The sequence below is a fragment of the Hakea prostrata genome, chromosome 6, assembly GCF_041222555.1.
Source record: "Hakea prostrata isolate BN-2017 chromosome 6, UWA_Hpros_2, whole genome shotgun sequence".
Classification (NCBI taxonomy): domain Eukaryota; kingdom Viridiplantae; phylum Streptophyta; class Magnoliopsida; order Proteales; family Proteaceae; genus Hakea; species Hakea prostrata.
The window spans coordinates 27,840,940-27,857,600 of NC_142605.1; the positions used below are offsets into that span (position 1 = coordinate 27,840,940).

The 16,661-nt window shown below is 38.2% G+C and overlaps 2 protein-coding genes and 2 non-coding genes across 5 annotated transcripts; 3 read left to right on the plus strand and 1 right to left on the minus strand.

Annotated features, from left to right (window-relative positions):
• The first annotated feature begins 1,515 nt into the window (after window positions 1-1,515).
• LOC149013030 (ATG8-interacting protein 1-like) lies at window positions 1,516-3,977 on the plus strand. Its single transcript, XM_089158586.1, has 2 exons — window positions 1,516-1,641; window positions 2,137-3,977. Exon 2 carries the CDS (start codon window positions 2,156-2,158, stop codon window positions 2,912-2,914), a length of 759 nt encoding a protein of 252 aa, XP_089014712.1. The 5' UTR covers window positions 1,516-1,641; window positions 2,137-2,155; the 3' UTR covers window positions 2,915-3,977.
• Window positions 3,978-4,713: 736 nt separating this feature from the next.
• On the minus strand, window positions 4,714-12,640 carry LOC149013031 (ubiquinol-cytochrome C chaperone family protein). Of its 2 annotated transcripts, none has more exons than XM_089158585.1 (8): window positions 12,243-12,640; window positions 11,783-12,006; window positions 11,107-11,320; window positions 8,245-8,411; window positions 7,334-7,458; window positions 6,715-6,775; window positions 6,110-6,158; window positions 4,714-5,658 (listed from the first exon to the last, which is right to left on the minus strand). In XM_089158585.1, exons 2-8 carry the CDS (start codon window positions 11,957-11,959, stop codon window positions 5,585-5,587), a joined length of 867 nt encoding a protein of 288 aa, XP_089014711.1. In that variant the 5' UTR covers window positions 11,960-12,006; window positions 12,243-12,640; the 3' UTR covers window positions 4,714-5,584. The 2 variants fall into 2 exon arrangements, with proteins under 2 accessions (XP_089014711.1, XP_089014710.1); XM_089158584.1 differs by having other exon boundaries at window positions 11,783-12,020; window positions 12,243-12,639.
• A 3,248-nt stretch (window positions 12,641-15,888) lies between these two features.
• On the plus strand, window positions 15,889-15,960 carry TRNAT-CGU (transfer RNA threonine (anticodon CGU)). The gene has a single exon. It is a non-coding gene; the product is annotated as a tRNA-Thr (tRNA).
• Window positions 15,961-16,090: 130 nt separating this feature from the next.
• TRNAT-CGU (transfer RNA threonine (anticodon CGU)) lies at window positions 16,091-16,162 on the plus strand. Its single transcript has one exon. It is a non-coding gene; the product is annotated as a tRNA-Thr (tRNA).
• The last annotated feature ends 499 nt before the right edge of the window (window positions 16,163-16,661 follow it).

Below are 16,661 nucleotides of genomic sequence, written 5' to 3' on the forward strand. Positions count from 1 at the left end.
AAATACTTCCCATCAAAACCAAGAGGTGAACACTGCAAGCAGCTTGGCACCCCTCTTGCCTCTCTCAAGGAAGAGAGAGATGGATGCCGAGATAGAGCGGCTATGGGATGAGAGACAATTGCTAAACCCTGGTAGTAGTATTAGTTATTTTATAATTGAGGGTTGAATTGTCTTGTAGACTCTTCTTTTATTCTTTTTGTAATATTCCCATATTGGGAAGATCTATCTTAGCTTTGGTAACTCGTTAGTATAAATAAAGGTTCTGTTGTGTCTCTCAAACACAAGTCAGGATTTCCAAAAATAAAAATCTTTCAATATAGTATTAGAGCCAACTTTGATCCAAGAACCCTAAAAATCACCATCACAATGCACCACCCCTACCGCTGCGACCCATCATAGGGCTTCCACCACCACCGCAAGCCATCTAGCCACCAGTTGCTGCCTCTTTCATCCTTCTCATCCCATCGCAAATTATTACCATTGATTCCTAACACCTCCACCACCCTTCTTCCTTTTTCCTTTACCCCCGCCCACCTATCACAGGTTTCTACAGCCTAGCACCACCACCGCCAAGCCTCCCTTACCTAGCAATTGGTCCTAGAGGTGTTGCACCTCCGCTGTGATTCCTCTGGGTTCATCGCCTTCCACTAGAAAGGCCTTTAGGACCCTGCAATGACCTCTTTAAGTCCAAAAAGAAAACCCTTGCAGTAGCCTAAGAGTACCACCTCTAACCAATTATTGATTGTGGTAATACAATTGGTTGGGAAATAAGTTAGTCTTATGTGGCTTGATTTGTTTTTGAGATATATAAGTAGTTATCTTGGGTGTATAAATAAGAGAAACAGTCGACCAAATTTCATTCAAGAGTGATCGGTGACATTTATCTTCCGTGGTACATTTTGCATTTAGTGCATGCTATGGAATTTCTGTCTATCTGATTGGATGTAAGACTTTGTAATGTTAAAACGCTAACCAATTACTAAGAATAATTGTGTAACTAACCCGATGAGTAGTCTCTCAAATTTGTTCCCTATTCCACCCTAATTTACCTTTATCCTAACCCTAATTTGAAACCCAAAAACAAAATAACAAGCATAGCCTCAAGGAGCTTCTAACTCAAGACAACTTGGAGTTTTGATCCTTACCAAGTGTGATAATCCCTTGGCGTGGTTAGTAAGTACTTCTGAATAGTTATTCGAACTCAAATTCTAATTTAACGGTTGGATAGGGTCAAGACAGGTTGACCCAAGGGCTGAACTAAAACCCACCCAACTTTGCTAGAGTTTGTTATTTTGTAACCAAATCCATCATCACTCATAGTTAGATCAAACTCAAAGCAGGTTTGGACCGGTTAAGGCTATCAGGGCCAATTGAGTCCCTAAATCACACAAATTTATTTTATTTAAAAAAAAAAAAAAAAAACTCCTCCTAATTGTCGCAAAATATTTATTACAAGAAAACCCTATCTATATATATAGAGGCTATAAAACCATCGAACCGACCAAGCCAGGAATCCCGGTCAAACCATCGACCTTTTTTATCTCTTCAGCGGATCTAAGCATATACGCCTCTTTACAGGGGTTCTCTTCGTGCTCGATTTCCGCCGGTTTCTGAAGATCTTCTCCGTAATCTCCTTCCTAGGTAATTGGAATCGGAAACACTTGAATTCTTATTTGTATGTCTGAATCGAATCTGGGTTTTTCTTTTTTCTTTTTTCAAAATGTTATATTGCTTAACCGTAAAAGTTGAAGTTATAATTTTCTTGTTCAGTTTATCTGGAGGTGCACGATGTTATTTCAATCTATATATGTTTGTTTGATGGAAAAGATTCTTTTACATGTATGGCTTGATCGATACGATTAAGAAAATTCGCTTGGACTTGGAATTGCTGTTGTTTCGATATCTGAATCGTTTCCTCTGGTTATTTGGAAAGTTTTGGAGGTCTCTAGATGGGTTTCAATCCTGACTTTTACATGTTAATTTTGCTCCCGAAGAAAAAATTTACACGAAAGGTTTGATTTTGGTTTTATAGAGTGCAGGTCATGGCTTTGCAGAGAGAGGGTCATTTTGTGACTCGATGCCCTTTCTAGATGCATTGCACAATGGTGATGCTGGTTAGTTCTGTTGATTTTGCAGGGAAATTGAACTTTGGAATATGGAAAAGGGGGAGGAAGCTTCTTCCCGTGGCAACGGTTGGGAAGTTTTGTCACCCTCAGCATCAACATTTTCTGCTGCCCCCAGTTCAGAAGGAATTGATGATGATGTAGGCAATGAGTTTGGCCAATATGATGAGGAAACGGATCCTTCAATGTTTATGTCTGATCACTTTGTGTTTCCACCCAGTGAGCATGAGAACCTACCATTGGAGCCAGACATAAATGAGATTGAAAATGATTCAAAGCACGAAGATGAACCTGACAAGATGAATGTAGAAAATAGGAGTGCCGAAAAGTTGCAAGCTCCAAATGAGTTTCATGGAGTATTGTTCTTTGATGAAAAGGGTAATAGTCTATCTGCTCACGGTGCAGAGTTTGAAGGAGGCCCAAATCTACTGGATGAAGAGAAGAGCTTGTACAGTTCTGCAGAGTTTAATTCTTCCAATAATGAAGCAGATATTAGTAGATCGAATGATCACGATGAACATGCAGCTGTCACTGAATCATGTGATCCTTCTCAAAGAAATTCAGGTTTCTCTACTGATCTGTCAAAGTCAATAAGACGTACAAAGGAAGTTCTATTTAACAAGTCTGAGCTTCCCTGCAAGGGTTGGTGGAAGAAAAGGGTAGCTTCCTTGTACACAAACGCAAAGGAGGTGAATTCATTTTGGACTATTTTTGTTGCTGCAACTCTGATGGGCCTTGTCATTCTTGGTCACAGAAGGCAGCAAAATAAGGCGGCCGCCTCAGCCACCTAAGTGGTAATTCAGCATGCTTCTCTTCTCTTTGAAACAGGAAAAGAGGCAGCCAGGATAATCGAGTCATGGAATTTTGCTGATATGTTGTACTTCCATTTGTGTTTGTGTTTACGTGTTTCACTTTTTTATGCATTTGACTGTGTATACTTTACCATCCATGGACCAATTCATCATCTGCAATCTTAATGTTTGACTATGTGCCAGTATATGAGTGGCAATGAATATATTCTCAGAATATGACCTCATGGGTGTAATGACAATATGTTAACCAATTTGTCTCCTGCAACTTGACATGTTGTACATAGAAACAAAATCAATACAAGAACATGTTCAGATGTGTATCATGAAAAGTGAGATATTCCTGTCATGATATGTCCTTAGTTGTTTAAGTATGTTAGGCTTTTGGCACATCTTAATACATGCATGAGTTTGCATTGCATAAGTTCAAACCGAGTTATATAATGAGCACTGTAATTTACATGAGAGAAATATATGTCAGCAGAAGACCTTATCTTGCCATTATTCAGCAGCCTGGAAAACTGAGACACTCATCATGGCACAGATAAACTTGGAGCAGCATAACAGATACATATCAGTCAGGCTTGTGTATCCATGCTATTGATATAGTGTGTGGCAATAAGAAATGAAGCACGTAAATCTCGTTGAGTATAGCTTCATTTGGGTGTCTTTGCCACATCATCTTCTCATGTCATACTCAGTTTTGCCTTTGGTCATTAGTTCCAGTAACTTGTTGCTGGAACTAGAAGTGTAATCCTTAGTGCTATTCCACTGAAGAGCTGCCTACTCCTCTGATTGACCATGCCTTCTATGCTAGACATAGATAGCATGTACAAGTTGAGAATAATGTCAAACTAATAGCCCAAGATACTCTCAAGTTCTGGAAATAGCAACTATGATCCTTGAGGTTAATAATCATGTTTGGAAATTTTTCTCCTCATGTTGTTCCATCCTTAGGGAGGTGCATTTATGTGATGTGTTTCAAGATCATGGCACATGATAAGCCTCAGGTTTTAAGCAATTGGGACGTCTGCTGCAGCTTCGTTAATGGTTATTCATGTCAGGTCTAGAAACCAGGAATTTTCCATCATGATGCTGGACAAGCAGGCTGTGAGTCCAAATAAGTGTAGAACTTATCCAGGAAGAGTCTCAATCAGGTAATTCTATGGTTCACTGATGAATCTTGTAATTCTCTACTGAAATTGAATACAGAATGGTGAAATGGAGTTCTGTCACTTTACCTCGGTAGTTTGATAAGCTTCTGATGTAAGTGCTGATGTGAGGGAGATTATTAATGATCATGCAATTGAATACATGATAGTTCAAGGGTTCTTTGTGTGCAGTCCCACTTTAATGCTTCACTACGTGAGAGCTTTGGGGCTGTAACTGTTTGTGATTGAGATGATTGTGGCAATCCATAACCTGAAGTACTTGTGATCATAAACTGCAGGGAGTAACTGCCCAGCTCCAAAACCCCCTTACCTTTGGACTTAGATCTGGGGACTCTAGAGCTATCATAAAAGTCAAAGGGACATCCAGTAACTAGCAATGGTTACAACAATGTTGGTAATTCTCTATAAACAGAACAACAACTAATGACAGGCACACCAAGTGGGGTAAGTCGGCAACTGGGTTATACAACCTTAGTGCCTGTATACAAAGGGAGGAAAGTATTTACATCTTCAGCTGATTCAAAATTCTTAAGATTGGTGCTCTGTTCAGGTTCAAGACTAAAAGCGGGTTGTAAATGCCTGGTAAAATGAGATTCATGCCTAATGAAATTAATTGGTCCAGTTGTTCTAGGATGGTGATCTGTAGAACATGCCAATGTTGCTGACCTTGAAGACTGGGATATGAAACCAATGGAAATGGGGTTGTAGTTCCCTAAGATTTGCTTTGGTAGTTCTTTGTGGTCGAGGATGGCTACTAATGTTAGCATCTACACTTCAGGGACCTTTTGGGAGGTGCACTGGGAAACTATGAACATTTGGGGCGATATTAGGTATAACTATAGACTGAGCTGCTTTTTGCATATACTCATACTTAGAGATGAAAGGATTTACCAAAAAAAAATGAGATGTATTTGTTAAGAACTGCCAAAGCCATGTGTCGAAATGAAAAGGTTCTGAGATTTCTATTGAATTGCGAATTTGGTTTGAATCAACTTTTTGAGCCGTTTGTAATTAAGCTAGGGTTGAAATTCGCATTCGCGACAAAAAAAAAACAAGGGGGTTGAAATTTGCAAAACTACTTGGAAACCTTACTTTGGTGCGGCTAAAAATAAAAACCAGTAAAAGGTTCTATCAGTTTCATTGCATTCCATTCATAAGTTGGCTCTCAAACCACATTACAGTTAATTCATTTCAGTAACGAAATGAGTAGAAAAATAAACAGAGATAAATGAAAACCAAATACCCACCTACAATCCTCTCATGCAACAGTTTCCATCAAAACATCGACCTCACACAATGACGGTGAAGTAACTTATTTCCAAGTTTTTTTTCCAAGTTATACAGAAGAATATGTCTCATTACAAAATTACCTATGTCTGAATAACTGATCAGCAGCCTATTCCAAAACTAGTTAAAAGCAAGGACCTATGCTTTGATCACAGTATCACTGAAAACTCAACCTGGTCTCTTCATCCATTAATTATCTAGTGGCATCAGGTGACATGTTCGGTAATGGGGAGAACAAGAAGTTGCCGGAAAATACAGCCTCTTTATCTGTCAATACAACATATATAAGACATCAGGTGGTGAAATGCATCTGAATCAAGAGAAATTCTATGGTTTCAACTGGGTAGAGCAGAAGAGTACTGATACAGGTTTAAGTAACACATGCAAGGGAACATGACAATCACTTAAGTCATCTGGTAAGATCGTTGTAATGATGGAATCTATCCCACATTGAGAACATAAAGAGAAGCATGGTGTATCCAGTATGTGAATCCATATGCTGTGAGTAAACCATTCTTCCTATGGCCTTTCAAGACCAATAACTGAAATCAATTTTGTTATTTTGGTGAAAGCTGGGTCAGTGTCAGCACTGACAAGTGAATATTTACCCAAATAAGCTACGGGCTCAAGAAAGATAGCAGTGAAGCAATCAAAACTAGTATTTTCTTTTGATGAGTGCTAAAGATGGCATTAAAAAACTGGGAAAAGGAAAATACACCTGTCAATGACAAGCAATAAGATTCCCGCCGAACATATCTTGTCATTGCCTGAAAACATAAGCAAGGGCACAGTTGTATTAGTTCTGCAATACTTGATCAGGAAACAAGCTTCATGAAGCCATGATATGACCATGGACGTGGGTCTAACACTCAACAGAAGTCCATGAAAGGACACGCGAAGGCGCCATATTCAACATTACAGGGGTTCTGAAGAAAAGAGATTAAAGCCAGGAAGAATAGCTTGTAGCAGCCATCAAATAATCAAGACATGATCTTTTTAAGAGAACTTTTTACATAAGCCATGTACAAGTTACAGCACATGGGCTAACAACTATAGTTATCTATCAAATGAGGGACCTTGTCTGCGCCTCAATCTTGTTGGTGGCCTAACCAAAACTAGTCAAGACTCTGGAAAATATTTTGTCCAAACAGACTTATGCCGAGTCAGATCAAATTGTAAGTCTCATCACCAACAAGAATGACAACTATGCCACTAGGATATGCAGTTCACTATTCGGGTGCTCTTAGCAAGATAGACAACAAAGGGCATAAATGGCAGCTAGATGACACCACTGAATCATCAGAGAACAAAGTAAAAGCATACCTGGACTGCAACTGATGCAGCATCATTTGGCATTGGTGAACCATCTTCAGAGAACACATTCCTGTAATGAGTTGAGGCATCATAACAGATCATCAAAGTAACTAGGCAACAAGCAAATGTGGCTCCATATATCCGTGTATAACGTATACATATATGTATGTGTTTGTGCGTATGAGTTTTATGTAAATAGAACTTCCATTTTTTTCCCTTACCAGGGGGGTGGGGGCGAGGAGCACAGAAAGGGTAACAGCCACGAGACTGAACTCAAGATCTCGTGGTGATCATGGGTCTAGGAGTACCACAGCTCACCAGCTACACTAGGCAGTTGTTAGAACATCCATACACTTGCAAGACTGGGTGCATTTGGCTGCAAGAAATGTATCCCTTATTTTGCAGGAAGGCCATGTCAGGTAACAAGCGTTTGGATGCAGTTGGCATTCTGCTGACCAACCAGCTGATGGCTAAGGTCAGCCACTGGGAACCCCCCCCCCCCCCCCCCCAAAAAAAAAAAAAAAAAACGCCAACTGGTTTCCGGCTTTCACAGTTCTGAAAATACTAGCCATCATCTCAACTAGGCTATTTTCTTGTAAAACAATGGCTTAGAAAATAGGCAAGTTACCTCCAAATCACATTCTGAAGCTCATCTGGTTTAGCTTCAGGGAGCATTGCAGCATTATATGCAACAACATTCCCATAGAATATCTTCTCCAGATCCTTCATCCATCTAGTCAAAAGTAAATTAACCTGTAGGAAAGAAGGAAATGTAAACCATTTGTGGGTAGTTAAAAAAAAAAGGTACAAATCAGTGTACTAGAGGAACACTCATTCAAGTGACTTTACTGATTGACACCCATAGATTTGCACCAAGTTACTAACTGAACCTCGTCCCAGTAATGACTAGAGCTCTGACGCTCAACAAAAAAAAGAAAAATCAAAGGGTCTTCACACAACACAGAAAGGTTGGTGGATCTGGAAGAAATGCAGAGTGAATGAAACATTTCACACCAGTTCAAACTATTTACATTCATTTGACCAAGATAAGAATGGATTAACCCTGATCATTGTGGATGGTTTTCAAAACTCATGAAATGGTGCATTCACCCTGTTTGTTTTTTCCCCTAATCTACCCTCTTGCCAAAAGGCAAGGAGGCAGATCTGGAAAACATGCAGAGTGCATGCATCATTTAAAACCAGTTGAATCATTCACTTGATCCGGTAGGAAAGGATTAAATATACAGATGGGTCCTTCCTTGAATACTTTGATGAACATGGTATTTTGTCCTAAACCTCTTGTCAACTTGTGTACATACTCTGAAACAGAATGGTATACCAGAAAAGACGAACAGTCGTCTCCTTGATCTGCTTTTCTGGATCAAATGAATATGCTTCCACAGGCCTCCACAGGAGCCTGCGCATGATGCCAGTACATTTTGAACCAGTACCAAAACAATGGTCATCTAACTAATGGCTAAACTATATTAGCAACAAAATTGTGTACTAAGAAGGTACAATCTGTGAATGATCACTCACTCCAGCCTTGGATACTCTCAGCTCTAAGTCATGATTGTAAATTTCATATACATACTGCCCAAGCTCAACACCTTCCTTTCCCTCTTCCCTCAAGCGATGCAAGCAAAGCCACATGTGAAGTACAAGCAGAGAAAATGTTGTTTTGAAGGTCTTCTCCAAATTAAATACTGCATATAGAAGAGAAATGTAAAATCAGTCAATAGATATTTGGAGTCAATAATATGCCAGATCATGGATAGCTGATTAACAATTATTATATATAACTCTAAATCCGAACAAAAGGCAAAAGCTCTTTCTAGAGCACATGAATGATTACAGCAAATGGCCTGGAAATATATGAAACTCCAGTGGCTTGTTCAGACAAACATAGAAAACAGCTATGCTCATAAAACGCATACTGAGGTACTTTAAAGCCTGAAGTCATCACCAGATCACATTCATTTATCCAGAGGAGCGATTTTGAAGTTGAGAGCTGTTCAATATGGAAGAGAATACTAAAACTCTTCAAAGTCAAGCAGTTTCCTCTCCTCCAACTTTACTTGAACAATTTTAGAAGCTATTTGCAGAAACAATAGCAAGTGAAACTGGTAATTATAGACCAAAAATGAAGATATCAGATTGGTAGCATACTAGTATGTACCTCTTGAAAGGCAGCAAAACTTTGATCTAATACATTGAAATACTTTTTTTCCTTGCATTTCTGGGGCATTTCTCTACTAGACAGATGGATCAGTAAAAAGGTACCATATAGTGGAGTGGAAGCCAATGTAGAAGCCTAGAGGACCTGGGGGTGAGCAAGCTTCATTGACTGCTGCTTTCTCTGACAAGGCTACTCTGGCAGGATTGATTAGTAGACTTTCACCTTTTATCCACTGTTTTGGCCTTGCAATCTGCTGAAAACATTTTCATCCCACACAACATAACTAGAGTACTCAAATCAGCCTCCAAAGAAGCATTTTGGCATCCAAACTCAATCTAAGCCATAAAAAGTTGGCAAAGCTATCTTGTTATTGGTTGTGTCAATTTACATGGAAAATGAACCATCCAGTGATGTTTCATAGCAACAGCGAAAGCCAACAAGTGGGAGAGCAGAAGGCTAAAATAGTCGTGAAGTTTTCGGCATATCATGACCCAGCAGATAATGGTGACTCTATGATGTTTCAAATCCATGTAAAAGGGCCTGGCTAGGTCCCCCCCCCCCCCCAAGCACTGGCCACCAATCTGACACATCAAACTTCCTCCTATATCTGGGTTGGGAAGCAGCTGTAAGTACTAGAGAAAATAGGTGTTTCAAGTAAATGAGTGGCCATAATTAAAGATATGCGTGATGGTGTACTGACTAGTATAAGTTGGGGGGGGGTCAATGGAGTCCATTCCAAATTACAATAGGGTTGCATCAATGATCAGCTCTAAGCTTTTGTCTGTTTGTGCTTGTCATGAATGATTTAACTAGCAATATTCAAGATGAGGTTCCTTAATACATGTCATTTACTGATGATATTGTTTTGGGGATTGAGACAAAAGCAAGTGTAAGCGCAACTTGGAGTTATGGAAATCAACCTTTGAATTAAAAGCTTGTCAGATAAATATAATGAATGCAGAGTTTATAGTGTGCAACTTTAGTTATGTTTGGGATGAGAAATGGTGAAAATTGAACAGGGGGAGATTCTACTTAGTATTTTAGGTATTTTTGCTCAATCATTAATAAAGAATAATATAGATGATGATTTTTCGTAGATAATTAAGATAGGATAGATGCAGTTGAGAGGTACATCCAAGTATTGTGAGATTGACATATTCCTTTAAAGCAAAAAGGAAATTTTCTTATGACTGGGTATGATGTACAAGGTGGAATGTTGGGTAGTTAAGAAGCATCATATAGGTAAAGGATAGTGGAGATGAGGATATTGAGATGGAGGAGTGGCAACCAAAAAGGAAAAGTAACGAATGATCATATTAGAGCTGATACGGTAATAGCTTAAACAAATGATGCACCAAAGCTAAGTCGTCTGAGGTGGCATAACCGTGTTCCACCGAAACCTGTGGATGCTCCAGCAGGGAGTGATTTGATTCAGACTTAACAAACTAAAAGAGACAGACAGACACAGAATAACCCTAGGAGAAGTGGTGAAAGGCAGGCTTACACCATGCATCAAGAAAGACCTCAAATAAAGTCGATTAGAACACAAAAATCCGTTTTGCCATTTAGCTGGGATGAGGCTGAGTTGTTGTTGTATCATGAGACAGCAGGTCTTAGGGTGCAGAGATATCATTATGACAGCAAACTCTTCTACGGAAAAGACCAGTGGTTTCCTTGGCTGCTTACTGGATTATTTCAATTTTTCCAGGTAAGAATGGTCATCCACTACGGAGCAGTTGTCATTGATTACATGTATTTAACTAGAGATTTGAATTTATGCTCATCACCTTGCAACAAGCACCTCTTGGCTATACTGTAATAACTGAGAGGAGGATGTGCAATTTTCTTCTTCCCAGGATGAATTTCAAGATAACTTGGTATATTCACAACTAAGTTATTTTACATGTAAATTCATACTCACAAGTTAGTTTGTTCATGCAGCATAGACAACAAAAAAGTGTTCCAAGTAACAACATTTGGTTAAACCATCCAAATTCCCCATGAGAAGCATCCTCCATCATTTGAACTTCCATCGCAAGAAAGCAACAAAAAATACATATTTTCTAAGAACTTTTGATCTTCAAAAAAGGGATCATAATTGTAATCTTCACTTTTAACATCATGAGCTCTTTTAAAATTAAGACTACTACTCCATCTAATTGCTTCTTTCCCCAAAACAATAAAAACAATAAGGAGATGAAAAAGAAAAAGAAGAAAATCACCATCATAGATAGGCTGTTTATCAACTTGTGTAATGACACGTCGGTAAATCACATTTGCTGCTCGAATGGATTGACTTTGTTTGCTATAAAACAACAATAGCTTTAAGAACATACGCCGGAGGCCCTCATATTTTGGCTCCTCAATTCTCAGAGGTGAGTCTGGTGCCAAAGCCAATGAACAGGGTTTAGACCAGAACAACTTATGTAAGTTCACCTGTCAATAGGAACGTATACGGAATTTCAGCAACTGAGAAGCTCTGAATGAGTTCTAAACATTTTAGTGAATTAGGCAAATGCATTAGCGACCATATGAAATAAGATTGCATCTAAATACAACTATAGCATGGAAGTAACCATGTATCTGTATATATCTAGTTGTTTTTGTAGGCTTAATGACTTACAGGGAATTTCTATATCAGTAATCCAATCACTCAAAAGGAGTGGGTGGAAAATGACCCAGATTAAAATTCACATGACAACAAGAATGAATGAGAGTAAACTCGATGGTTTTCGGGGACTGGGTTAGGAGTGACGCAGAAACTGAGATTACAATCACAACCATGAGAACAGAACATATGCAAAATGTTATCAGCAAACTGAATAAAATGGTGATTCATAGAATTCCCAGAAAACCCAAAAAATGGTCGATGAAATCAATCTTAGTTTTACTTCATACCTCCGACTTCGTTGAGACCCCATGCAGAGGAGAATCTTCTACAGTTGCAGTAGCAGCAGCTGCAGCAACCTTGGAATAGTTTCTATACCCAGAATAAAGATATTTTGAGGATTCGATGTTCTTCCGTAGCCCAAACTTTGAGAGATGGCTCATTGCTGTATGCCATTTCGGCAACATGGTTGGGTATCCCAATCTCAATTCGAAGACAGTCTTATTTCGTCGACCTTCGATGAAAATACTGCATCAATTCATCAAATTTGTTCGAAAAATGTAAGAAAAAATGTCCAGCAAGAAAGAATAATTGTTAATTCTTAATCTTAATTGAACTTAAAAACCCTTCAATGGGTTGATCGATTTTTCCACAACTTGAAACGGGATTTCACGATCTTTAACTGAAAATATTAAATTATGTATGCTAATCGAACGGCATTTCTTCAAAATCTAGGAAACCGATACCAACCTCTGAACTCAAGTGAGAGAAGACGTGAATCCTTCTACGATTCAACCGTTTTACGCTTCCAGTGGAGGGAACGATTTTTCTCGGCTGGAGAGAAAGAGTGAAAGTCTTGCTTCTAAGGGCAACAGTGTCGGTTCGTCGTACGAGAGGTTCAACAGGAGGACACGTGTCTATCTCAATGACCCCATCTCATATCCAACGATTTCATATAATTAGGGCACACCGAAACAGTATACACTGCGATGTATCTTGATCCATTGTCTTACTGAGTCTCTGCAACCTTGAAGTTATTTGCGTTCTTCCGGATCTCAGTCTCGAGAAAAAACGAATTTGAGTTCTTAGGTTCTTTTCGCTCAATCTTCTTCTAGTCTATACGAGTTGCCATGAATCTAATATCTTTGAACTCTTTGGGTTTTAACTTTTAAGTACATTTTATTTTTTAGAGTTAAGAAGATGAGTTTAAGATTTTGCATCTGTCACTTTTCTAGTGAAATTGTTTTCTGGGTTTCTCTCAAAATCATCAGCTTTGATGTTATATGTATTATAGGGCTTCTAATTATCAGATGCATCCTTGTGAATGAGTTTTCAGAGATAATAGTGAAATCTTAGATGAATGAATTTAATTGAGTCAACAGTGTCTTGAACAAATGCCAAAATAATCAGATACAAAACCCTTGTAATTTACAAGTTTTATTAGATCATTGGACTTTGATCTCAATTCAACGATTATTCCTACCAAAAAAAAAATTAACTATTATTGACATCATCCAAATGTACAAGTCTTCCATTTTTTTTTCCACACCATCCAAATGTACCAGTTCATGGTTGTTTGGGGTGGAACTACAGTGGTGTTGTCATCTTTGCTATTGTCGGTGCTATCCATGAGGATCAAATATTAGTTATGGAGTTGATTGCCATAAAGTCAGAGCATGCTTTATAGAGTGGTGCTCGAAGACTTCAAATCCGCTCTGATTCTCGCAAGGCCACTCTTATGATCTTGGGTTCCCATAGAATTCCCTAGTATGTTGATTCTTTGATTGATGACGTTCGCAAATTTCAACGGAGTTGTAGGGATTCCCGCATTTTACACTATGTTCGTGAGTTGAACCAAGGAGCAGACTTATTGGCATGATTTTTCCAAGCTCATCTTATTTAGTTACTCTTTTAATACAAGCTCCTTATTCCAAAAAAAAATTTTAATTAATTGTACAAGTCATGAAATACCTTAAGCTATAGGACATGAAGTCTACCCTTCCATGGAAGCTTCCTGCATAGTTCTGAAATTTCATGAACTTTATTTTTTTAGAAGAATTCCATGAACTTTATTATCACTCGTTTACTATTTGGGAGGAAATATTATATCTAATGAGTAAGAAGATTAAAAACACAATAAATAAGTAACATCATAAACATCATATAAGAAAAATTATTGCAACAAATTGATATTGGGGAGAGAGAGATTCTGGCAAGGAGATTGGTGAAGGAGGAATCTCTTTCACCCACCTAGGGTTGGGTGTAGAACGACATTTTAGTAAATTAATATTGGAATAAATTTTAGTTATTTTATTTTATTTTATTATTTTTTTTTTAGCAATTATTTTATTTTAAAACTTAATGAATCAAGACCAATTTGTTAGTATGGGTAACTAGTAATTTTGAAGTGGATCACCTGTGATATTTGGGTCTTAAGGTAGGTGCCTAGAGTTTCGCCCCTATTTAAGTGGGCCACTGGTAGAAAACTCAAAATTTATGTATCATCCATTTATACCTTTGATGGGGGAAAATACATATCTTCTTGTTGATCACTTGGTATCATTGAGTATCGTTGGGATAGTTTAGGGTTTTGATAATTACTTGGTATCCCACTGGTTTGCTTTTTGCTTCTCAAAGGGGATTACCAAATGTCATCATTCAATCAGATTCGTTGGTGGTCATTAACTCTATTTTGGGAATCTATCAGACACATTGGTCCACCCTTGACATACTTGAAGACATTCTTGATTTGAAAGGTTATTTCAGTAATTGTATAATTCATCATGGAGTTAGGGAGACTAATAGATGTGCTGATTTATTTGCAAGGTTTCTTAATGTTGAGTAAATAATTGCTTTTGACCTTGGCATACTTTCTGCCTTACCCTCTTCGTTCATGAAGAGAGACAAGGTCGACGTTTTTCAAATAATGTAACACCCCCTTATATTCAATATAAATTTCCCTTTTCCCCTAAATAAAAAATAAAAAAATAAATTTGAATTAGCAATTACTTAAATGTGGAACATGAGGTTTTGATGGAGGAACTAATTTCAAAATTATTATTATTCATACATTCAAATGGAAAAATTGCATAGATAAATTAATTACATGAAAATTTGAGGGATACCTCCCTACAGAAATCTGCACCAAACTGAAGGATATCCCACTTCCTTCTAGTAACAATGGATCTGATGTGATGTCTTGGATCCCATCCACTAAAGGTATTTTTTTCGATACACTCTGCATATGAGACATTGATAAAGAAACGAGAATGGGAATATCGATGAAAAAGGAATACCGGAAACTCACTCAAACCGAGCGCGGCAGTTGTCAATAATAGGTTGATGACTAATGCTAGAAAGCGCCACGCATCTCAAGATAATGATAAATGCAACACATGAAGAGGTGGAAGATGTAACATGTAAGGGATGTTGCGCAAAAGCATGAAACGAGGTAAACCACAAATCAAAAGGAGGCAAAAGGGAATGGAAGCCAAACGGGGTGCTACCAAATGGAACAACGAGGCCGAAGAGGAACCCACAACGGGGATGAAAGAGAATCCAGAGGAGACACCGGGGAATGGATGCAATCGAAAAAATCGAGCCAAAAGGAAGCGGACAACATGCCGAAGCCGTACCAAGAAAGAAGGAAGAGGGGACAGCCCAGAAGATGATGGAAGTGCAACACGGAGCCGGAAAGGAAGGAATGCACGCCAAAGGGGGACGGGACAAGAAGGCAGCGAGGAGGAGCTACAAAACACAGCCAGAGTAGAGGCGAACGCGCAACAAAGAAGGGGAAAGGAGCGGGAATGGGAGCAAGAACCAGGAGGAGAGGAAGACCGACATAAAATTTATTATAAACCGACGGAGAAGCAGGCGGAACGCACATGGAAGGAGAACGACAAACCCAAAAGAATCGACGAAGGCCAAAGGAACCGAACGAGCAAGGATCGAGGGAAGATAGGCGAAAAAACCAAGCCCGAGGCCAGTTAGATAGCAGGAGGCGCAAAAAACAAGGTCGGAGGGCAAGAGGCGGATAATTGGAAGAGATGATCGGCTTCAGATCCCCCCAGAAAGGACATCCTTAGAGAGGATTGTCTCAAGAGTTGTGCTCTAGTTTGATTTGTTTTGTTTTTTTGGGTCTTTTGACCCTGTTTTGTAACAAAAAAAAAAAAAAAAAAAGGTTTATCCCATTTTTTAAAAGTAATTTATCAAAGATGCATTTATGTAACTTAATAAATATTGAAAAGAATCAATTTCAAATGATTCTCATGTTTATTTTTCTACAATGAGATGTACAAAAATTTCAGATATTCTACATTTGCCTTTTTAGTTTTTTAATATCTTTAGCCTATGCGTTTGAAAAAGTATATAATATTAATATTTTTCAAAAGGCGGTGCTTCCGTAGCATAGTGGTAGTGCGTTCGCTTCGTAAGCGAAAGGTCGCGAGTTCGATCCTCGCCGGGAGCTAACACATAATTATAATATTTTTTTAAGTAAAAGTTTTTTTGATAATCAAAAAATTATAGAGAATTTTCATCTAGACCCTAGGGTTTGGTCCATGTAATTTTTAATCCAAATAAATTGACATTTTGCATCTGCTTCCGTAGCATAGTGGTAGTGCGTTCGCTTCGTAAGCGAAAGGTCGCGAGTTCGATCCTCGCCGGGAGCTAACACATAATTTTAATATTTTTTTAATTAAAAAAAATTTTGATAATCAAAAAATTATGGATAATTTTCATCTAGACCCCTGGGGTTTGGTCCATGTCATTTTTAATCCAAATAAATTGACATTTTGCATCTGTCTCCCCTAAGGTATCCAATAAGATCAATTAAGGACAAATCATGATTTTTATGACCAAAATACCCTCAAATATATTTTATTGTAAGATTTGCATCATGTCTTCACAATTAAATCCAAGAGTGAAAATAAAAAGAGTGGGATATTTACGGATTTTAATTTGCGGCGTTGGCAGGAGGGTCAAATTTTTGCCACATCATCTATTTTGGATTGACCGGTTGAGATTCCAAAATGATGGGGTTAAATGTAAATATAAAATTCTTATTTTACAAAATTTGTTTTGAAGTTTTTAAATTTACAAAATTATACCATCTGAATCAACGAACAGGTATGTTTGCTTGTTCGTTGATTCAGAGGGTATAATTTGTTG